General features: G+C 42.8%; 1 protein-coding gene across 1 annotated transcript in view; it reads left to right on the forward strand.

The window, feature by feature from the left end:
- Window positions 1–294: 294 nt before the first annotated feature.
- Window positions 295–25494, forward strand: part of LOC308301976 (GTPase IMAP family member 9-like) — a gene marked incomplete at its 3' end in the record, with an annotated part of 153269 nt that continues 128069 nt past the window's right edge. Inside the window, exon 1 of the mRNA XM_080746122.1 lies at window positions 295–344. Coding sequence (XP_080602248.1) covers window positions 317–344 — 28 coding nt within the window. The 5' untranslated portion in view covers window positions 295–316. The remainder of the gene's footprint in view (window positions 345–25494) is intronic.

Raw genomic sequence — 25494 nt, forward strand, 5'->3', positions numbered from 1 at the left:
TCATGTGTTCCTGGCTGTGATCAAACTAGGGAGATGGACAGAAGAGGAGAGGAACTTTGTGGCAAAGATTCAGAATGTATTTGGAAAAAGTTCAGATAAATACACCATGATTCTCTTCACTCATGGAGACAAGCTTAAAGGTCAATCAATTGATGAATTTTTGAATGATTCAGAACTACTAGAATTAATCAGCAAATATAGTGGTGTTTATCATGTCTTTAACAACGAAAGCAAGGATCCCTCTCAGGTCACTGAGCTGATGAAGAAAATCAACCAGATGGTGGAGAAGAACGGTGGAAGCCACTACACCAACCAGATGTTCCAAGAAGAAGCAAGGAAACAAGGTGAGAGAAACAAGACATTCCTCTTTAATGTGAGATGATATTGGAGGACTAACTGGGAATGCCAATATATGGACATCAGAGCATACGAGCGGAGTGGAGCGCGAGCGGCGGGCCGTTTTTGACGTGAGCGAGCGACTTTTCAAATGGGTCTGAGCGGCTTTGGAGCGAGGATTTTCTTCCGCTCCGTGGAGCGCCGACCTCCTCCGCTCCTAACCGATCATGTTGGGGCCACGCGCCACATGTTGCCAACAAACAGTCCGTGGCAGCGCAGCCATCATGTCGGCACCGTGTAGAGGAGAGGACAGAGGACAGGAGACAGAGAATTCCCTTTATCAAGATTTCACAAAATGTATCTATATCATCCACACAAGTAGGCTAGGCTATGTTATAATAAGTAGCCTACCTTGTGTCAGTTAAGCCAGTCAAAGGATACGATTTGAAATGCAAGTGAGTCAGACTGATTTGGCTCAATGAAAAACACACGCCACAAGTCGCCTCCCTCTCTCGGTTGTGGTGATTAGCCTAATCAATAACCAACAGGATTTAATATTGCCCGTCTTAAAATACAATGCCTTAGATTGCCTAGACAGATCTCCATCAAGCCGAGGCTCACATTACCGCAGGCGTTTGTGTTGGGAACACACTGGCGAAGGAGAAACTGTTTCGGACATCGTAGCAAACTTTTTTTTTTTTGCTACATTTTGACGACCCTGAGCGGAGCGCGGAGTGCGCGGTGAGCGAGCGACACGCAAATCAAGGTGAGCGGCGGAGCGGGGGGGAGCGGAGCGGCAGTGGGGGCGACATGAGCGAAGAGTGAACGGTACCATAGACCCCTGGAGCGCGGAGCGGCTTTCCGTCCCGCTCCACTCCGCTTGTGTGCTCTGATGGACATACTGTGTCAGACTCTGTTGTTTCAGCGCCCTTAGGGCGTCTTACAGGTATTCGTAGTAGTAAACCAGCAAGCACGGTCAAGACCAATCAGTGACATCTCGATTGTGGCCAAGTCAAACCATGACTAGTCAGATCTGGCCTAGAATATCACCTGATTTCAACCAACATAAATCCTGCCCATGAAAACGGACATCCTGGATTAATCAGAGAGGGTATGATCGAGGCCAGATAAATATCATAAGTAGTCAGATACGTCCCAGAATATAACCTCATATGCTCATATGTCATTACAACATTACAAACAATAACAACAATCCTATAGTCCATATGACGTCCTGGTAATGACATCAGGATCATCCCCATCTGGGCTGTGATCTGACCTAGTTCTGAACGTCACCGGAGGACGTCATCATAACGTCATCAAGGTGTCATCAAGGTGTCATTTGCCTTGCAGGAAACTGTTTGATTTTATTCTATGATACATCTACATGTTCTATTACTGCACATGACTACTTTGTGTGTGCTGCCTGAACACTATATGCTTTGTGAGAAGACAGTCTGGAATCCAGACGGAGTCGCTCGTTCAGTGTGTTTTTTACTAGGGCTGGGATGCGATTACAATTTTTAATCTAATTAATTACAGGCTCTGTGATTAATTAATCGCAATTAATCGCATTTTAATTGCACATCGATATTTGACCTGGGAGGCTTCTTTTTTTCAAGTAAAACACATTTTGTTGTACGAGTGAATCAACAAGTGAGTTTTTTTAATCTAAATGTAGCATCCACAGGGCCAAGCAAAGCGCTCTGATCGGCTACTTCTCCCTTTGCGTTTGTTGTCTCTTCTTGGTTGGTACATCGCTATGATCGGTATGCCCGAAACTGAAGGTTCTGTGGTGCAAAAACTAAGTGCGATTAAAATGCGTAGATTTTTTTAATCGCGTAAATTTTCTGTCATTAATTAATCGCAATTAATCAGTTAAAGTCCCAGCCTTATTTTTTACACATTAAATCAGTCTTTTCACCCACATGACCAGGGCATATAAAACGGGGGGAAAAAAATCTCAGAATTGTACCCACACACCGCCACCCTCTAACAAAGAAATATACACAAATCTAATTATTTTAATCTTTGCAATATTGTTTAAATGAGTGGAAATGGCTGATGACAATCTCACAACATGTCATGTTGTGAGATTGTAAACCAGATGTTTTTTCTTTTGTCGAAATAAGTGTTTAAAGCAATGATAATGAAGTAATTACTAATATTGTATGATATCAAATTGTCTGTTTCAGATTTTACTCAATGAATTGTCTCTCATGTTTCAGAGCTGATGACATTGATGGATTCATTGAACCCGACTGCAGCATCATCAGGTGAGTCCTTAGTTTATTGAATTAACTGATATTCAGACAGACTTAGAATAAACGTGATTGTTTACTAGTGCAGGCCCACACCCAACCCACATGCCTGTTTCATTGCTATTGTGAAGGTGTTGTGTAGTTTTGTTGCTGTTGTGTTGCTGTTGTGTACAGGGAGGAGCTGGGCCCCTCATTCAGCCCGGGAAAAGGAGTTGGAGAGGCCCTCATTGCGCATGGACATTGGCTGCGCACCAGATTTTTTTCGCCTGCGAGGCCCTAAATACTAACCGATGAGTGGTTACTGTGATTTTAGGTCTCATTGTTTTTCTGGTATAAAGAGAGTCTATAATGATGTTGTATGAGGACCATCTAGGAGTATTAAAGGAAGCTAGGGAGTTGTGGGCCGGTATTCAGATGATAGACAAGCCAGTGGGGCCAATGTGATGACTCTGTGGGCTGCTGCTACTCAGCGCTATAGAGAGAGATCCCTCTCTATAGAGCTGCTGCTCAAAAATTGTCCATTTCAAATCATGAGGGACAAGCCAGTGGGCCAATTATATGAGTTATATTTACTTTGTGGGCCGGCCATATTTTTTTTAATGGCCGGCCTGGACATGCCGGGAATGGACAGGCAGTTCGAGAGTTGTCCCGCTTTTCCCAATGGCCAGCACGTCCCTGGTTGTGTATTTGTGTTGGTCTGTGGATGTGTGTATTTGTGGAGCGTCGTCCAGTGTTTTTTAGGGAAGGGAGAAGAGTCTGGGACGCGTGGAGCGTCGTCCAGGGTGTTTTAGGGAAGGGAGAAGAGTCTGGGACGCGTGGAGCGTTGTCCAGGGTGTTTTAGGGAAGGGAGAAGAGTCTGGGACGTGTGGAGCGTCGTCCAGGGTGTTTTAGGGAAGGGAGAAGAGTCTGGGACGCGTGGAGCGTCGTCCAGGGTGTTTTAGGGAAGGGAGAAGAGTCTGGGACGCGTGGAGCGTTGTCCAGGGTGTTTTAACAGGAGGCTTTGACTTGGTTGCCTTGTAGAATATGTACTGTAATTGACCCTTCGCTAGGCCCCTCCCCAACTCGTCCTTGTCCAATACCACGTTAGCAACGAGTTACAAAGACAGGAGCGATGGCAAGCTTTGCTTCACACCCATAGACTTGCATGTTATATGACAGCTTATGTAAATAATCAATCGTTTCAGGAGGAAAAGCTTCAAAATGTCTCCTAAATCTAGTCAACAAGGCCTGCAGTAGGCTGTGCACTGGACAATTTGCATGAGATTATTTCAATAAACTAAAACACAGGGAAATGTTAGAGGGAGAAATAGCCCTGAAACAATTCGGTCGTATCTCACGACCGTCATGGATCGACCTCAACCCGGTGTGGAGCAGTTTATCTTCTGTATTGTTTGATAAGAAGCATTTTAATCCGATTGACGGCCATGTTCTCGCATTTTTCTCATTACAAGACCATTGGTTGGGAGGTGTACTGCACGTACTACATGCGTCTTATTAAACAATATTATACGGAAGAAAGTGGTAATTCTGCTTGAGCGTACCATATTGTGACATCCATGCGCCTTCAGTAAGCACGTTAGTTTTTAAATCTGAATGTTTGTGTTAATTGTGTATGTGACGGAGAGAGTCGCAGCCCCAGCCTTGAAGCCTCAAAAGTCTAGTATCTCCCCCGGACCAAAGAGATGTCTCTTTGGTCTAGTGGTTAAGATATTGGACTTTCGCGTGGGAGACCCGGGTACGAAGCCGGGTGGGGAGGTTCGGATGACCTCCGTTACATTGGTGCCGTGACCCGGATTCGGGCTTCCCCGTAGGAGGAGGTCAAAGGGGGGTGAGTGTGACGGAGAGAGTCGCAGCCCCAGCCTTGAAGCCTCAAAAGTCTAGTATCTCCCCCGGACCAAAGAGATGTCTCTTTGGTCTAGTGGTTAAGATATTGGACTTTCGCGTGGGAGACCCGGGTACGAACCCGGGTGGGGAGGTTCGGATCACCTCCGTTACATGTAGACATACATGTGGTTAAACTTTAAAGGAAGGGTAACAGAATGGGCTCTACTTTGTCTCCAATTAATTGTGATATAATTGTGAAAATATTTGCCAATGCAACTATACCCTGAAAGGGTTAATATTCAGAGCTGTAGGGAGAAGGCGGTCTCAACTCCCGAGGGCAGCACCGCCCAGCCGCCTCGGAAAGTGACGAGCAGAAACAGCGTGTCACTTGAGGAATGTTGGTCACGTGACCCAATGGAAGTCGGTGGAGAATTGGACGTGGGAATTACGATATATATATCCTAATAATACAGTAAATACATAACTTTGTCAGCGACGATGACCAACGATATGTATGCTATCACACGTTGTGTCATGTTTTGTAATTGTCCTGACTGATTTCGCTGTATTCATGCTGAAGCACAGCTCGCACGAGTCAAAGACTTTCTACAGTCGCGAGGGGCGGGTCTTGACTTCGCTCCAGGCTTTGTGGACAGCGGCTGCTGTTCGCTGTTCATGCCGCGATGAGAGGTTCATGTGTGGGATGAACAAGCCATTGTGACTCTGTGATTTTTATGGAGCTTTTCGTTCCCGGGCCGTTTCTGGGACAAATCATCATGACAAAATAAGATAAATAGGGGACAGCCGGACAGGGCGACTATTTGTGAGGATAAGTTAATAATAATTAGAAGATAGAGTTAAAATAAAACATTAAACCAAGCACTTTGACCGAGGCTTGCGCTCGCATCTAGGCTCGCATCTACGCTGGTGACTCGTGTGTAAAGTAACTAAGTAGCCAACATTTACTCAAGTACTAAACCAAGCACTTTGACCGAGGCTTGTCATCATTGTGAGTGGATGAGAGCCGCTCGCCCGCTCGCATCTACGTGCAGCCTGCTAGTGAGTCGAGTGTAAAGTAACTAAGTAGCCTACATTTACTCAAGTATTGATGTACTTTGAGGCGGAGATAGCCGCGACCAGCTCTTCTTCTAATCGGCTCGCCTGCAGTCGGTATCTAAGTAGGCTACATTTACTCAGATACTGTACTTAAGTAGGGCCCTACAATTTTGAGGTATTTTTACTTTACTGGAGTGTTTTACATTTTCAGTACTTTTATTTCTACTCTTTCTACACTTCATCTCAAAATAAATCATTGTAGGCTACTTTTACTCCACTGCAGTTATTTAAAAAAAGTTATTAAAAATACTTTGTTTAATTATTATTACAAACCATTCATTAATCACTATATATACATCGGCCATTTGAAATTAGCCGATCTACAAGCTCACAGTGCGTGACGGACATTTTCTTGTAACGGTTTATTTCTACATTGTAGTATCGATACTTTTACTTGTTGATACTTTTACTTGAGTACAAAATATGAGTACTTCTTCCACCGCTGCGCTGTCAGTCCGTGCAGCCGTGCTGACAAGGAAACGGCAGGGGGGGGGGGGGGGGGGGGCAGAAATGGGCGTGTCCAGCTTGCATTTCACCGAGACAAGAGGGCAAGAGAGATTCTCTTGTTTTCGTCATTTTCACGCGACAACTTTATTTCCGAAGTTATTTCCCAAAATGGCCACAGTTGGTCTTATTAATTTATAAACCTCAAATGTAACTATGTATTCTCAAACTAATATGACTCAAATATATGTAAAAAATACTTAGGGGGACCTTTAGAGACATGTGTCAACAGTTTTACAAGGCAAATTTCATGGTGCCTACACTTTAACATCGTTATTATTTATCACCGGTCCAGACAGGAGTTTTCATGTACTGCACGGTAAGACTACATACAGTAGCAGCAGTTCAAATAGACCAACAAATGAATGAATATACGCTCAGGGTACTAAACGTGCAGAATCCGAAACAAGCCAGTCCAGCAGCCGTCAACACTTCAGCTGATCAGCATCAGTTCACTGCAGATTTGTACATTTGCTTGTTTTATATGATTTGCACCTTTGTTTACCATTGGGCGGCATAGCTCAGGGGTAGAGAAACCGAAATTAGAGCACGAAGGGTTCCCGAAGGGTTCCCAGTTATGTTGCAAACTGTTTGTGAGCGGACAAAATAGCATTGACAGCTATGACTGCTGGGACCGTACCTATGTTCCCCGGGTTCTATGTTCCCCATGTTTCTGAGGTAGCGCTGATCCAGACGACTTGGCTCCATCGTTTTTTATATTTCCAGAAAGGAGAAAGAGAAGAAGAGAGGGGATATGCATGTACATGTACATGAGGATAGACATAAGCTGATCAGTAAAGTTGTACTGACTGACCTCTAACGTACTTTTCCCTGAGAGGGTTGCTGTGGCGTCTTGCTGTGGCTCCCATTATTGCTTTAAAAGGAAAAAAAAAAAAATATATATATATATATATATATATATTCTTAACTTATTTGCACTGACTTTGGTCACTTTTTTTCAGGCCCTGCACTATTGGGTTGTGTTGCGATATAGTACGGTTTTAACATTCAGGGGCTCCCCGTGGCTTTGAAAGGGTTAAGATGCAAAAAGAATATCTGCTCATTTAATAATTCTTACATGTGTTTTCATTTTGTTATATATTTCATATCACCACATGATGACCCAACAACATCTTTCCTGAAACAGATGAAGAAAAAGGTGAGCTTTTCTGTCCTGACAGTTCAATACTAGAGGTAACATTTAATGCATTAAAGTACATAAATGAATCCCTAGAGGTAACCAGTGAGTAGGTTGTTGGCTGCTGCCTTTGGTTTACCAGGATGTATATCCTCTATACCGGTGTATTGTTCCAAACCCATAAATGTACCAGTTGTTACACTACTATTAATGTGTGGGTGTAGAGATGCAGGAGCTTTATTTTCTGTGATGTTTATCTCAACCACTCTTCTTTTTCTCTTCCTAACAGAACACTTTGTGATGCAGCACAAGGAACAGTTGATTCAACTGGTTCCACCTTCCACAGTCATGTCTCTGGTAGACAGTCTAGGAGACCAAGTCTCTCCTGAGCTCCATGATGAGATCCAAGCTGCAGAGAGGAGCGAGGACCAAATGAAGATCCTGTACACATCACTGCTAGAACCAGGAGGAACATCTGTTAGAGCAGCCTTTTACCATGCTCTGACACAACTCTTCTCTGAGACGCCTGGTAAGATCCACATTATTACTAAATGATTAATTATGATAAATACAGCATATGCTTGTAGAACACCTATTAATCTATTTTTATCTTGGAAAACGATTAACCCATTTGAAGGCATGACATTACATAAGTATAAAACAGGGCTTAAGTGATCTCTGTGATTGTTTAACCAAATTATTTTCCGAAACGTTATGAATGTGTCAAATATTTTGATATTTTCTAAAAAGGTGACAGTAGCTGATCTATAAGCTATTCTGATGCACTGTGAGCTTGTAAATCTTTTATGTTTACTGTATATAATTTTAGCTCAGCAGCTACAGCAGCAATCCAAATACCATAACACAGACTTAATGATGTCTGTTCTTTGGTCATTTAGAAACTCCTGCTGCTGCTGAGTTTCAACAACACCTCAAATGTATTCTGAGGGAGAAGTTGTGTTTGTCGGAGTGGATGACAGCAGGAAGAACTCTTCTGAATAATATCTACATCACAGTGGGAGACGGTGGAAAGATCAATCTGGAACATGAGGTCAGACAGATTGAAACAGCATTCATGAAACCAGGAATACCTATACTAATAGAAGACATCTTTAAGCCTTTACCTGGACAACATAGACCAATCAGAACAGTTATGACAAAGGGAGTTGCTGGCCTCGGTAAAACAGTCGTAACTCAGATGTACACACTGGGCTGGGCAAAAGACAAAGCCAACCAGGATATCGACTTTGTATTTCCATTCACTTTCCGAGAGCTGAATTTGAAAATGAAGAAGACTTATAGCCTGGTGGAACTAATTCATCACTTTTTTGGTGAAATCAAGGAAGCAGGAATCTCCAGCTTCAACAGTTCCAAAGTTCTGTTCATCTTTGATGGTCTAGATGAGTTTCGGTCTTCTCTACAGTTCCAGGAAAATAATATCTGGAATGATGAAACGAAGCCAACATCAGTGGACGTGTTACTGGCAAACCTCATCAGTGGTCACCTGCTTCCCTCTGCTCGCATCTGGATCACCACACGACCTGCAGCAGCCACTCTGATCCCTAGAGAATATGTTGACAGGATGACAGAGGTTAAAGGGTTCACGGAACCACAGAAAGAACAGTTCTTCATAATGAGATTCAGTTATAATGAGGAGAAGGCCAAAACAGTCATCTCACACATCCAAACATCACGAAGCCTCCACATCATGTGTCACATCCCAGTCTTCTGTTGGATCATTGTTTCAGTTGTGGAGAACATGTGGGGAAGAGCGAGAAATGTATCACTGCCAACGACACTGACTGAGATGTACCTCCGTTTCATGGATGTTCAGTCTGAACAGTTCAATGTGAAGTATTGGAATGAGGACATTCTGTCTCTGGGAAAACTGGCTTTTGAACAGCTGAAGAAAGGCAACACAATCTTCTATGAAGCAGACCTGATAGAGTGTGGCATTAATATCAACGATGCTGCTAGGTACTCAGGAGTGTTCACCCAGATGTTTAAAGAGTTGAAGGGTGGGTGGTTCAAGGAAGAGGTGTTCTGCTTTGTTCATCTCAGTGTTCAGGAGTTTCTCGCTGCTCTTTATGTCTTTCACACATTCATCAACACTGGTATCAACCTACTGTCAACCTCTGTGTGGTCCAAGCTATTTAGAGGCAAACCAGAGATGTATCACCTCTACCAGAGTGCTTTAGACATGGCCTCACAGAGTCCAGATGGACACTGGGACTTGTTCCTCCGTTTCCTGCTGGGCCTCTCATTGGAGACCAATCAGAGTCTCTTACAAAGACTGTTGGGACAGACAGGAATTACATCACAGACCAATCAGGAAACAATAGAGTACATCAAGAAGAAGATCAGGGAGAATCCCTCTCCAGAGAGAAGCATCAATCTGTTCCACTGTCTGAATGAGATGAACGATCATTCTCTAGAAGAGGAGATCCAACAGTCTCTGATTTCAGGAAGTCTCTCCACACAGAAACTCTCTCCTGCTCAGTGGTCAGCTCTAGTCTTCATGTTGCTGTCATCAGGAAAGGATCTGGATGTGTTTGACCTGAAGAAATACCAAGCTTCAGAGGAGGCTCTTCTGGGGCTGCTGCCAGTGGTCAAAACCTCTACTAGGGCAGTGTAAGTGCACTGATAACTGGATACATTTAATATACAGCATTTTATGTTGTCCTTCTGTAATAAGAATGAAGTATTTAACCATTTATTATTATTAATACAAAAGTGTGTGTGTGTGTGTGTGTGTGTGTGTGTGTGTGTGTGTGTGTGTGTGTGTGTGTGTGTGTGTGTCTATATATATCTGTGATTCTCATGTGAAAAGGAAGGGAGTGTTAATCATATTCTGATTATTATTTTTGAGCGGTGGTCCCCGCCGCTCCTGTAATTCGCTTTCACGATGTTGCTGGCCGTGTATGTCTGTCGCCTGCCATACGGACCTCAAACTCACACACACGTTAAAGGAGGGGCGCGATTGAGTCAGGCCAGGCAGACTCAACACTCTCTCTCTCTCTCTCTCTCACACACACACACACACACACACACACACACACACACACACACACACACACACACACACACACACACACACATACACACACACACACACACACACACTGTAGACACACACACGTAGCAAGGAGGGCACGTTTTTTCCCCTGACCAGAAAGTAGGCCTACCACAGATGCTTTTGCTGACACAAAGAGGTAAATGTACTATCAATCGTAACAAGTAGGCGAAAACTATAGCCTATCTTATAGTTATAGCAGGTCGACTCGAGTGCTTTCAATCATTAGCCTATATTCGAGTTTCTTTAGGCTGGTCGAGTGCTTCACGTGTTGTCTATAGGTGATGTAGGCTTAATAATTTGTTACAACAAGTAGAAGTTCTCATATCAAAATAAAAATAAACAAATAATCGAAAATAGCGGATCTACAAGCTCACAATGCGTCCACCCGTCCATCTTTAGCCGAGTTTCTTAAAGCAGGTCAAAATAATAATAAACAAATAATACTTGGAAAAAAGCGGATTTAAGATCACAATGTGTCTGTCCGTCCGTCCATCCGTCCCTCTGTCCCATCCCTGCGCTCCCAAATAGGGTGACCATTATATCCAGTTTCACACATACATTTCTTTTTGTAGCTCAGGAGGTAGAGCGGGTTGGCCAATGATCGGTAGGTCAGAGGTTCGAATCCTGGCTCCTCCTGTCAACATGTCGAAGTGTCCTTGGGCAAGAAGACACGGAACCCCACATTGCCCCCAATGAGTTGGTTGGTGAAGGCTTGCCACCATTGGTGTGTGAATGTGGGAAGTGAGGACACTGGCGTCGAATGTTCGCCGCTTCACTTCCCAATGTATGAATGAATGAACCATTGTAAAGCGCTTTGAGCACTTGGAAAAGCGCTATAAAAAATGCAATTCATTATTTTTGCAGATTCTGTCCGATTCTTTTAATTATAATTATTCCTTCAAATGTCAGGGGTTTTACTTTTACACGTTAAAAAACACGCATTTACATTCAATGCATGTTCAATGTTACTCGGGCGGACTAGGCCTTGCGCCACCCCTCCCCCCCAAAAGAGGAGACGTTCCTAAATTAGGCTTTTGCGTCTTATTAAGTGTGCCTGCCATGCAACGCAATGGCAAAACACTTATTGTAATCCGCCATACTTATATAGTTAAGTGTGCCTGCCATGCAATGGCAAAACACTTATTGTAATCCGCCATACTTAATTAATGACGATCCCACAAATTTGGTGCGCTAATAACTGCCGCACAATTTACGCCACCGCCGCAATATATACATCAAAACGTGCGGCTCGGCCGGGAATGGTGTGCTATTACTTTTCTAAGAGAAAAGTTGTATCGTTTAATTGATATTAATTTATTAGTGAATTAATTTTACCCATTGACTTATAATGGGAATTGCAAAAACTCACATTCAATATTTTTTTTCTCGCAAACCATAGGGGCTACAGTTTCAAAACTTGGAGAGGAGATTTATAATGATATCAAGGATTAAATAAAAAATAATTTCGTCAGTTGGCCTCATGGTGGCGCTATAACAGTCCACTTTACCTTTCGGCCTGTAACTCTTGAACCGTGGGTCGGAAAATTAAAATTCCTTTTTCCCTGGATTCCTTGGGTCATGACGCATCTCCTCATATAGGCCACGCCCATTTGCGTCAGGATAGATTTTCCGCCATTTTGAATTTTCTTCAAAACACACTTTTTGCTCCTTTTCCTACATATTTTCTCCAAATGTCACAAAAATCGATACACACGATCTATGGACGCATGCGATAAACATATTTAAACGATATTTTGATAGTCCATACCGTTCTTCCGTAACAGGGTTCCAAAGTTAGCGGGAGGAGCCCGTTTTGTAAGAAGTAGCCATAAATCACAAACGAAACATCCAGTCAACACCAAATTTTAACCACAAGTGGGGGGCGCTATACTGAACATATACCCAAAAGCATTTCCACTTCGACCCATAGGGGGCACCACAAACGCGCAAAACGTAACCGTTTCATGCCAAAACGTGTTTTTCAGGGGGAACGACCCTCTCAAAACGAAACACAAACGATCTCGGGAGCGACGGGACAACGTAATCGCCTTGCGGAACTTGTGGGAGGAGCCTATTTCTTAAAAACAAGAAACCATATTGCTAATGCTAACACATGCTAATGCTAACAAATGCTAATGCTAACAAATATGCTAATGTTAACACATACAAGGTTGCACACACTTAGCGAGCTGCAGGCACACTTACAATTTCTTCGAAATTTTCTTTTCTAGTTAAGTGTGCCTGCCATGCAATGGCAAAACACTTATTGTAATCCGCCATACTTAAAGGGATAAGAAACCCCGCCTCTAATTTGTTTTATGGGATTTCAGAACATGAAAAGATTTCTAAAATGTAGGCGTGGTTATCTGCCGTTGTGGGGGGAGGGGGCGGAGTAATGCGTCTTGTAACAGAGAGAGACAGACCGAAGCTGTCAGCAGTGGGCACTTGTTGCTTTTCCATTTCGGAAACATTTTTTAAAACCAGCCATTGGAGGTGTAAAAACTATAAAGATTCGGCAACTCCATGTTCTGTAACCAATTAAAATGTGCAGGTATTTTACAAACAAGCTCTCTGAGCTTTTATCCATGGACACACTTTCTCCAGCTCTGGACCACGGAACCAGTGAAGAATGGACGCTAGGCTCGCTATTTGCTGTGTAGTGTGTGTGTGTGTGTGTGTGTGTGTGTGTGTCGTGACAGTGCGCGCACACACACAACGTCCACACACACGAAAACTAGCAGATCTACAAGCTCACAACGCGTTGCGGGGCGTCGCTTTCGCGACGCGTTGTGAGCTTGTATATTAGCTATGTAGCTATGTAGCCTAGCTAACAGCCGTAGCAGCAATAGCTTCTCATGTAAACACGTTGGTTTCGGCTCTACGGCTATTAGCTAGGCTACATACATAGCCGATATACAAGCTCACAAGGCGTCGCTTTCGCGACGCGTTGTGAGCTTGTACATCTGCTATTTTCCGTGTGTGGACGTTGTGTGTGTGCGTGCACTGTCACGACACGCACGCAAACACACACACACACACACACACACACACACACACACACACACACACACACACACACACACACACAGGCTACACTACACGGAAAATAACACAGGCGCCACACAGTGTAACTGTCTGTTGACAGAGCCTGCTCTTCTCTCTGGCAGAAACAAGCATACAGTGAAACCACGCCCCCCCTTGATACGACTCTGTAAAACAAACGTTAATATTAACTAGAAAAGAAAATTTCGAAGAAATTTTAAGTGTGCCTGCAGCTCGCTAAGTGTGTGCAACCTTGTATGTGTTAACATTAGCATCTTTGTTAGCATTAGCATTTGTTAGCATTAGCATGTGTTAGCATTAGCAATATGGTTTCTTGTTTTTAAAAAATAGGCTCCTCCCACAAGTTCCGCAAGGCGATTACGTTGTCCCGTCGCTCCCGAGATCGTTTGTGTTTCGTTTTGAGAGGGCCGTTCCCCCTGAAAAACACATTTTGGCATGAAACGGTTACGTTTTGCGCGTTTGTGGTGCCCCCTATGGGTCGAAGTGGAAATGCTTTTGGGTATATGTTCAGTATAGCGCCCCCCACTTGTGGTTAAAATTTGGTGTTGACTGGATGTTTCGTTTGTGATTTATGGCTACTTCTTACAAAACGGGCTCCTCCCGCTAACTTTGGAACCCTGTTACGGAAGAACGGTATGGACTATCAAAATATCGTTTAAATATGTTTATCGCATGAGTCCATAGATCGTGTGTATCGATTTTTGTGACATTTGGAGAAAATATGTAGGAAAAGGAGCAAAAAGTGTGTTTTGAAGAAAATTCAAAATGGCGGAAAATCTATCCTGACGCAAATGGGTGTGGCCTATATGAGGAGATGCGTCATGACCCAAGGAATCCAGGGAAAAAGGAATTTTAATTTTCCGACGCACGGTTCAAGAGTTACAGGCCGAAAGGTAAAGTGGACTGTTATAGCGCCACCATGAGGCCAACTGACGAAATATTTTTTTATTTAATCCTTGATATCATTATAAATCTCTCCAAGTTTTGAAACTGTAGCCCCTATGATTTGCGAGAAAAAAAAATATTTAATGTGAGTTTTTGCGATTCCCATTATAAGTCAATGGGTAAAATTAATTCACTAATAAATTAATATAAATTAAACGATACAACTTTTCTCTTAGAAAAGTAATAGCACACCATTCCCGGCCGAGCTGCACGTTTTGATGTATATATTGCGGCGGTGGCGTAAATCGTGCGGCAGTTATTACGGCTCCAAATTTGTGGGATCATTACCTAATTAATTAATTAATTAATTAAGTATGGGGGATTACAATAAGTGTTTTGCCATTGCATGGCAGGCACACTTAATTAGATATGCCTACGTCACGTTACACCACAGAACATTGATAGCTAATATTTAACTAGAAAAGAAAATTTCTAAGAAATTTTAAGTGTGCCTGCAGCTCGCTAAGTCTGTGCAACCTTGTGTAGCGGTTGGTGTTAGCATTAGCGTTATTAACATTAGCATTTTTTTGCATAAACGTTAACATTATTGTTCTTCATATGACACCACCCACATGTCTGTACGACAAACGGTTCACGAGAAAACGGGTCACTTCCTGTTTGGTGAGGGGCACTTCCTGTTTGGCGAAATAGGCCCCAATTAAGTTTAAGGACTCTTAATCTTGTCATTTGACGCAACCCGCGTGTCTGTATGACAAACGGTTCACGAGATCAAGGGTCACTTCCTGTTTGGTGAGGGGCACTTCCTGTTTGGCGAAATAGGCCCCAATTAAGGTCATGGACGATTAATGAATTAAAGCTGCAAGCAGCGATGACCGGGCCCTCGCAGCTCTACCCACGTCACAAGGCCAGCAGCCAATCAGAAACCAAACAGGAAGTCAGCCATTTCGACTAATTAGTGGCGTTTTGGCGCATTTTTGGCCGTTATCACGGGTCGCACTTTAACGACAGTTTTGTGAGAAAAAAAAAGTTTTTTGAGAAAAAAAAAAGTTTTTTGAGAAAAAAAAAAGTTTTTTGAGAAAAAAACATTTTTTTGAGGAAAAAAAAATTTTTGAGAAAAAAAAAATTGAGAAAAAAATGAAAGAAAAAAAAATTGAGAAAAAAAAAATTTGAGAAAAAAAATTTTTGAGAAAAAAAAATTGAGAAAAAAAAAATTTGAGAAAAAAACATTTTTGAGAAAAAAAAATTTTTGAGAAAAAAACATTTTTGAGAAAAAAAAAATTTGAGAAAAAAAAAATTTGAGAAAAAAAAAATTTTGAGAAAATTTTTAATTTTTTATTTAAACGATATTTTGATAGTCCATACCGTTCTTCCGTAACAGGGTTCCAAAGTTAGCGGGAGGAGCCCGTTTTGTAAGAAGTAGCCATAAATCACAAACGAAACATCCAGTCAACACCAAATTTTAACCACAAGTGGGGGGCGCTATACTGAACATATACCCAAAAGCATTTCCACTTCGACCCATAGGGGGCACCACAAAAGCGCAAAACGTAACCGTTTCATGCCAAAACGTGTTTTTCAGGGGGAACGACCCTCTCAAAACGAAACACTAACACCAACCGCTACACAAGGTTGCACAGACTTAGCGAGCTGCAGGCACACTTAAAATTTCTTAGAAATTTTCTTTTCTAGTTAAGTCTTTCGCCACGAATTTCTGCACGTAATAACTGCCGCACAATTTACGCCACCGCCGCAATATATACATCAAAACGTGCGGCTCGGCCGGGAATGGTGTGCTATTACTTTTCTTTCCGATCCGCGTTACCATTGCGACGTAATTCGCAAAAAACGACGCCAAAAAACCCCATTGACTTAGAATGGGGGAAACTTCGGCACGTAATAACTGCCGCACGATTTACGCCACCCCCGCAATATATACATCAAAATGTGCGGCTCGGCCGGGAATGGTGTGCTATTACTTTTCTTTCCGATCCGCTTTACGATTGCGATGTAATTCGCAAAAAACAACGCCCAAAAACTCCATTGACTTTGAATGGGGGACTCCGAAAAAAACCCAGAAACTTTGGCGCCACATAACTCTGCCATACTTTTGCCTAGCAACGTCATTTAAAATGTAAAATGCTCACACAACTTTGGTCTTTTTCCGACCAATAGGGATGAGCTGTAATTGATTAAGCCTCGCCCCCTCTTTAACAGGAAGTGCCCTTCACCAAACAGGAAGTGCCTCTATAACTCATGAACCGTTTGTCGTACAGACGCGTGGATGGCGTCAAATGACTTGATTAAGAGTCCTTAACCTTAATTGGGGCCTATTTCGCCAAACAGGAAGCGCCCCTCACCAAACAGGAAGTGACCCTTTACCTCGTGAACCGTTTGTCGTACAGACGCGTGGCTGGCGTCAAATGATTGGTTTAAGAGTCCTTAACCTTAATTGGGGCCCAATTCGCAAAACAGGAAGTGCCCCTCACCAAACAGGAAGTGACCCTTTATCTCGTGAACCGTTTGTCGTACAGACGCCTGGGTGGCGTCAAATGACTTGATTAAGAGTCCTTAACCTTAATTGGGGCCTATTTCGCCAAACAGGAAGTGCCCCTCACCAAACAGGAAGTGACCCTTTATCTCGTGAACCGTTTGTCGTACAGACGCGTGGGAGGCGTCAAATGACTTGATTAAGAGTCCTTAACCTTAATTGGGGCCTATTTCACCAAACAGGAAGTGCCCCTCACCAAACAGGAAGTGACCCTTGATCTCGTGAACTGTTTGTCGTACAGACGCGTGGGTTGCGTCAAATGACATGATTAAGAGTCCTTAACCTAAATTGGGGCCTATTTCGCCAAACAGGAAGGGCCCCTCACCAAACAGGAAGTGACCCTTTATCTCGTGAACCGTTTGTCGTACAGGCGCGTGGGTGGCGTCAAATGACTTGATTAAGAGTCCTAGACCTTATTGGGGCCTATTTTTCCAAACAGGAAGTGCCCCTCACCAAACAGGAAGTGACCCTATATCTCGTGAACCGTTTGTCGTACAGACATGTGGGTGGTGTCATATGAAAAACGATAATGTTAAAGCTTATGCAAAAAATGCTGATGTAAAAAAATGTAACGCTAATGCTAACACCAACTGCTATACAAGGTTGCACAGACTTAGCGAGCTGCAGGCACTCTTAAAATTTCTTAGAAATTTTCTTTTCTAGTAAAAGAAGTCTTCGAGCAAAACACACAATATTGGAACTGTGGTCTCCCCTTTTATAAATTATAGCCATATGTAGGCTATACCAATTGCTGTGTGTGTTCTTTTTAAATCATTACAAGGTACAACTTGTAAGCATCAGGGATTCTTGGAATACTACCCCCCCCCCCCTTAGATTCTGCCTAGCAACACCACAGCTCTTTCTGTCTGTGGCTGCAGCCACTGAAGCTGTCTGTACAGCACTGGTAGCAATGGATTAATAATCAACAGTAGAGGCATCACTTTCTGCACCCTCCGGAGTCCTCTGAGAGACTTTATTAGCCATCTGCACGAATGCTTAGGAGTTATTTGAGCATAGCTCCCAAAATCAGCTTTACACTTTAATTGTGACATTGGCCATTGAAGCTGTTTGACCAAACTAGGCAGTCTACTGATCATTAAGTGTGCCTGCCATGCAACGCAATGGCAAAACACTTATTGTAATCTGCCATACTTAAGTCATTAAGTGTGGCTGCCATGCAACGCAATGGCAAAACACTTATTGTAATCCGCCATACTTAAGTCATTAAGTGTGCCTGCCATGCAACGCAATGGCAAAACACTTATTGTAATCCGCCATACTTAAGTAATTATGTAAGTAAGTAAGTGTTTCGCCACAAATTTCGGCACGTAATAACTGCCGCACGATTTACGCCACCGCCGCAATATATACATCAAAACGTGCGGCTCGGCCGGGAATGGGGTGCTATTACTTTTCTTTCCGATCCGCGTTACCATTGCGACGTAATTCGCAAAAAACTACGCCAAAAAACCCCATTGACTTAGAATGGGGGAAATTTCGGCACGTAATAACTGCCGCACGATTTACGCCACCCCCGCAATATATACATCAAAATGTGCGGCTCGGCCCGGGAATGGTGTGCTATTACTTTTCTTTCCGATCCGCGTTACCATGGCAACGTAATTCGTAAAAAACTACGCTCAAAAACCCCCATTGACTTTGAATGGGGGACTCTGAAAAAAAACCAGAAACTTTGGCCCCACATTACTCTGACATACTTTTGCCTAGCAATGTCACTTAAACTTTAAAATGCACACACAACTTTGGTCTTTTTCCGGCCAATAGGGATGAGCTGTAATTGATTAAGCCCCGCCCCCTCTGTAACAGGAAGTGCCCTTCGCCAAACAGGAAGTGCCTCTACATCTCATGAACCGTTTGTCGTACAGACGCGTTGGTGGCGTCAAATGACTTGATTAAGAGTCCTTGACCTAAATTGGGGCCTATTTCGCCAAACAGGAAGTTCCCCTCACCAAACAGGAAGTGACCCTTTATCTCATGAACCGTTTGTCGTACAGACTCGTGGGTGGTGTCAAATGACTTGATTAAGAGTCCTTGACCTAAATTGGGGCCTATTTCGCCAAACAGGAAGTTCCCCTCACCAAACAGGAAGTGACCCTTTATCTCATGAACCGTTTGTCGTACAGACTCGTGGGTGGCGTCAAATGACTTGATTAAGAGTCCTTAACCTCAATTGGGGCCTATTTCGCCAAACAGGAAGTGCCCCTCACCAAACAGGAAGTGACCCTATATCTCATCAACCGTTTGTCGTACAGACGCGTGGGTGGTGTCATATTACTTGATTAAGAGTCCTTAACCTTAATTGATGCTTCCTTCACCAAACAGGAAGTGCCCTCCGCCAAACAGGAAGTGCCTCTATGGGTGCGTTCGGAAACCCGCACCGAGTGTGTGCTCGGTGTAGTGAGTGCAGTGGGCGTGACGTTGGAGAGTGCGTTCAGTGTGGCTTATTTACGAACGACCAGTTTTAACAGGGAGCTGTGTGCTTTTTCACTCTGAACTCTGAATGCAAACTTTCTGAAAAGCAGCAGTTGCTAAGTATGCTAACGTAACATTGACATTGAAAGGAGATGTAATTCATAGCATTTGCATACCTGCTGTTAGTTTACACGTTAATGTGTGTGAACTATCAAGGCCAAACGACCAATTAAGCTGCAAATGCTGCATTTTGCGGTAATTTCCTCCATTCTTCACAGCTGAGAAGCGTTCGAGACATGGCTATGAAAACCAACCAATCAGAACACCGAACCACCGCACCACACTGCCTAACCCCATCTTCTGAGTAGGGTTGGTGAGTGCGTGCACTCAACACACCAGTGCGCCGCGCACTGGATTTCCGAACGACAACGCACCAAGTGCACCGAATAAACGAACGACAACATGGCACACCAGTGCGTTGAGTGCGCATTTCCGAACGCGCCCTATATCTCATGAACCGTTTGTCGTACAGTTGATAATGTTAAAGCTAATGCAAAAAATGCCAATGTTAAAAAATCTACCACTAATCTAACGCTAATGCTAACACCAACCGCTACACAAGGTTGCACACACTTAGCGAGCTGCTGGCACACTTAAAATTTCTTAGAAATTTTCTTTTGTAGTTAAGTAATAACTGCCGCACGATTTCCGCCACCGCCGCAATATATACATCAAAACGTGCGGCTCGGCCGGGAATGGGGTGCTATTACTTTTCTTGCCGATCCGCATTACCATGGCGATGTTATTCGCAAAAAACGACGACCCAAAAACCCCATTGACTTTGAATGGGGGCCCCCAAAAAAGAAAACCAGAAACTTTGGCGTCACATTAATCTGGCATACTTTTGCCTAGCAACGTGATTTAAACTTTAAAACGCTCACAAGTCTTTGGACTTTTTCCGGCCAATAGGTAAGAGCTGTAATTGATTAAGCCCCGCCCCCTCTGTATTCCTATTGGCTGGGCTGTAAACAGACATAACTCCAGTTCACAGCATGGTACCGTCTTGAAACTTGGTGTCTGGACTTACACGGCCAATAGGAATGATCTGTAATTTCTTAAGCCCCGCCCCCTCTGCCTTCCTATTGGCTGGGCTTGGGGGAAATTTTGGCACGTAATAACTGCCGCACGATTTACGCCACCCTTTTCTTTCCGATCCGCGTTACCATGGCAACTTAATTCGTAAAAAACTACGCGCAAAAACCCCCATTGACTTTGAATGGGGGACTCCGAAAAAAACCCAGAAACTTTGGCACCACATAACTCTGCCATACTTTTGCCTAGCAACGTCACTTAAACTTTAAAATGCATACACAACTTTGGTCTTTTTCCGGCCAATGGGATGAGCTGTATTTGATTAAGCCCCGCCCCTCTGTAACAGGAAGTGCCTCTTTATCTCATGAACCGTTTGTCGTACAGACGCACGGATGGCGTCATATGACTTGATTAAGAGTCCTTAACCTTAATTGGGGCCTATTTCGCCAAACAGGAAGTGCCCCTCACCAAACAGGAAGTGACCCTTTATCTCATGAACCGTTTGTCGTACAGACTTGTGGGTGATGTCAAATGCTAATGCTAACACATGCTAATGCTAACACATGCTAATGCTAACACATGCTAATGCTAATGCTAACACATGCTAATGCTAATGCTAACAAATGCTAATGCTAACACATGCTAATGCTAACAAATGCTAATGCTAACACATGCTAATGCTAACACATGCTAATGCTGACAAATGCTAATGCTAACCAATGCTAATGCTAATACATGCTAATGCTAACAAATTCTAATGCTAAAAATGTTAATGCTAATGCTAACAAATACTAATGCTAACACATGGTAATGCTAATGCTAACAAATGCTAATGGTAACAAATGCTAATGCTAACAAATGCTAATAAAAATGTTAATGTTAAAGCTAATGATAAAAATGCTGATGTAAAAAATTCTAATAATGATGTTAATGTTAATGCAAAATGCTAATGCTAACACCAACTGCTATACAAGGTTGCACACACTTAGCGAGCTGCAGGCACACTTAAAATTTCTTCGAAATTTTATTTTCTAGTTCCAACTAAGCTACTGAAAACCTGGCCATCCATTCATGATTCATTTTGTTAACAGACACACAAACAATTTAGCAAATGTAACAAAAACATAACCCCATTGACCTGATTTGATTATGACTCTCATAATGATATCATACAAATATAAGGAATTAATGACTAATTACGATTGCAATTATTTAAAGCTTTTGTAATTTGTTATAAGTGTACATGGAAAATACAAACATATTGTTTTAATCACTACTTTTTGTTTAGGTTGAGTGGCTGTAACCTGTCAGAGAGATGCTGTGAGGAGTTAGCATCAGTTCTGTACTCCTCCGGCTTGATAGAACTGGATCTCAGCAATAATGAGAATCTACAGGATAAAGGTGTTCAGCATCTCTGTGTTGGACTGGGGAGTCCAGACTGTACACTGGAGACCCTCAGGTCAGTATCACTGAATATAATATATTCCTGAATTGTGTTATATTGTTGTACATCCACCACTCAAGACCTTTTACCCATGCATTTCATCCATAGACATTTCATAAATATTTTTTAAACATATTTTAAGCCTCGGACAAAGCAATTTTTGTATGCAACGATTAATTAGAAAGCTGAAAAAAAGACAAGGGTACAACACTGTGTACATCATTTTTGTCAAAAGTGCAGCAACTACAATCCAAGATTGCATTGCGAATGGCATTTATTTCCTGAAATGTATCCCATAAACCACGCTCAGTTTAGTTACCCAGGCCAGCATATGGCCTGACATGTAGGGATTTTCCTCTCTGAGGCCGCTCTTATGCGATCTTTATTAAAATAAGTTTTTACTAAAACTAGAGTGATTGCATACATACTCGGGCATAGGCGATTTTAAGGGATGTCCTTGGGTGCACTTGCACCCCCTGGCCACCAGGCGGCCATTTATTTATTTTTTACTTTTTTTTGTAATGTAACTTTATTTTATAATTATTAAATAAAACAGTGATCGTGGTTTGTAAAATGTGCGCAAAAAGAGAGGAGGGGCAAGTATTTCTGTTGTTAACTTGGCAGACTTGGCAGGCACTATGGGTGGTCTGTGAGATTAACACCATATAGGCATTTTACAGATTGAGAAAGAACACGAAATGCAGCAAATAATTGATCAGTATGCAAGTGCCAAAAACCGGAGGATGCAGTTCATTGTGTAATAAGGATGATTGCTTGATTGCTTGATGATTAACTTGATGTTTGGATTTATATGTCCTGTGCTGCCTCTGCCTGCAAAATATAAGTAAATGAATTTGCTCATGGTGTCTAGAAAAAGAAGCACCTGTTTTGCACTTTTTTTTGTTTATATTGTGGTACATTTGGGTAAAAAATAAACTGCAGAAACCCGTTAAAACAACAGGACAAAAAAAAAGATTTTTGTTTCCGCGCACGTGCATGAGGTAATAGAAGTACTCGGTCTGTCTTGCACCCCCTGATAAAAGAGGCTAGAATCGCCTATGTACTCGGGGGTTCTACAGGAGCATATAGAACCATTTTACAACCACAAGCCTACTGCTAAGTGTACATTGAAATTTTACGATTTAATGGCTGATAATGAAATCCCCTATGGGGTAAATGAATGGGCAGTTTACTTCCGGGACCTCACTGCGATGCTCTATGGAAGATCCAAACGGCAGCTCCCTATTTGATCTTAGATCTGTCTGTCTCTGTGACAGACAGACACACAGTACTATGCAGAAAAAAAGGGGGTGAAACACACAATGCAAAAATAAATGATATTTACAATAGAAAGGTCAGGGGGAGGTAAGGATAGATAACTTTACTGTTACCAGTTTCGACACTTTCAACATTTTGAAACTTGACCCTTTGTTTGAGCCGAATCTGGGTTGAACATGATCTGTGGCGCTGCCTCTGGTGTTGTAATTGTGAACATCCTTGACGTTTTGGAAGTAGTTAGTCAGGTACATGGGTATCTTAGTGGCGTAGTGCAGGTATCTTGTAGACCAGTATTTAGTCAGGTACATGGGTATCTTAGTGGTGTAGTGTATCTTGTAGACCAGTATTTAGTCAGGTACATGGGTATCTTAGTGGTGTAGTGTATCTTGTAGACCAGTATTTAGTCAGGTACATGGGTATCTTAGTGGCGTAGTGTATCTTGTACACCAGTATTTAGTCAGGTACATGGGTATCTTAGTGGCGTAGTGTATCTTGTACACCAGTAGTTAGTCAGGTACATGGGTATCTTAGTGGTGTAGTGTATCTTGTACACCAGTATTTAGTCAGGTACATGGGTATCTTAGTGGTGTAGTGTATCTTGTACACCAGTAGTTAGTCAGATACATGGGTATCATAGTGGTGCAGTGTATCTTGTACACCAGTATTTAGTCAGGTACATGGGTATCTTAGTGGCGTAGTGTATCTTTTACACCAGTATTTAGTCAGGTACATGGGTATCTAAGGCGGCATTCACACAGGCACGTTTTATTACGATTAAAACGAATCCTAAAACGTATTGTTGGAAAATACACAACGGTTGGGCATGTGTGAAGACGCATCCGTATTCTTTTTCGAATAAAAGAAACGAATGCAAATCCACAAAAAAACGGTGGTTTCGATGCGCTACCGCAAACGCTTCCCTGTTGGTGTGAATCCATCCGTCTCAAATACAGGCAATATATAGAGCCATGTGCGGGTTAAATCCATAGTTATTTATAAAAGGTTAAATCCCCCTCCAGACCGTCCGTTCTCATTAGATTTCTGACCATTCTGGCCGCCTCCTCCCCTCATTGATTCAATGTCTGATCACCGCTCCCTCGATCGCACATGATGTATTATTTGAGAGGAGTTGCTCACAGTTAGATAAAAGGAAAGTGCCACAGGAGTCACTTGTATATCATATATAGGCTATAGGCCTAATATAATATAGGCCGATGTGTGGGTCTCTCGCCCTTGCTCGCGCGCGCGGCTCTCTGTGCCAAATAATGTCCAAATGGAGACGCTTCATGCGCGGAGCGCAGAGAGGGAACCAGCGGAGGGCAAGACGAGGGGCAGAGAGAGAGAGAGAGAGAAAGAGAGAGAGAGAGAGAGAGAGAGAGAGACGTTGATGTCCTCCTCTTCGTAGATATTCATATCTGGCTATTAAAAGTATTTGCTGTCTGGCTTATTGCTGGTAGATTTTGCGAGTCCCTCCGGCCGCCTGGTTTTATTTTTTGATCGCCCGTTTACGATCGTCGACCTCAGATAAATAGGCTGACGCCTGCGCCTCAATTTTGCGGCGGTCCTGCGGTTACATTGTGAGTTGAACTTGAAGAATTAATAAACACAGGGAGATGGAGGGGGCATTATTATGCAGCTTGGATACATACATGTCCCATGGACAGACGTGGACGATTCATTGTTTCGGATGACAATGTGCAGTGTGAGGGCAAACGTATCAATTAAATATGCAAGAATGTAGCAACTTCACCCCTCCCATTCGCACGACTAAACCGAATTATATTATGAGAATGTGGCCTTAGTGGTCTAGTGTATCTTGTACACCAGGCCCATCTACTTTGAGCCACCCCACACTTGAAAGGTGATTAGCGGTGAGGTGAGTCAGAGAAGGAAGGTTAAGCAGGACCCTAATTAATTTGTTTTGGGCTGTTTGCCTGGAGCCTGTGTAGTTTAGAGCTTAGTTAATTTGTGTGTGTGTGTGTGTGTGTGTGTGTGTGTGTGTGTGTGTGTGTGTGTGTGTGTGTGTGTGTGTGTGTGTGTGTGTGTGCTCGTGCACACGCTTGCATATTGAAGGGCAGTGTTGGTCAATATTACTTAGGAGAGTAATCGTTACATATTACTTATTACTCCTTGGAAAAAGTAATAATATTATATTACTTATTACTTGGAATCAAGAGTAATATATAATATATTAAGTTATATTACTTTTTCTTTTTTTTTACCCCGCAAAAGAAAAGAGATGTAGGGTACAATGACACAATCTGTTTAGCCAGCTCCTTGGTTACACGTCGGCACTTCGACATGTCGGCATTTCGACAATTGACTTCAATGGGTCGAAATGGCGGGGTGTCCCCACTTTTCTATAGACACCGCCACTTCGAATTGGTGACACGTCGCCACTACGACACGTCGGCTTTTCGACAGTATTGACTTCACCTTTGAAGTTGTTAAGTGCTGCACAGATAGGCTTTTTGA

This window comes from Nannobrachium achirus (assembly GCF_963921795.1).
Source record: "Nannobrachium achirus genome assembly, chromosome: 17".
In the NCBI taxonomy this organism is placed as follows: Eukaryota; Metazoa; Chordata; class Actinopteri; order Myctophiformes; family Myctophidae; genus Nannobrachium; species Nannobrachium achirus.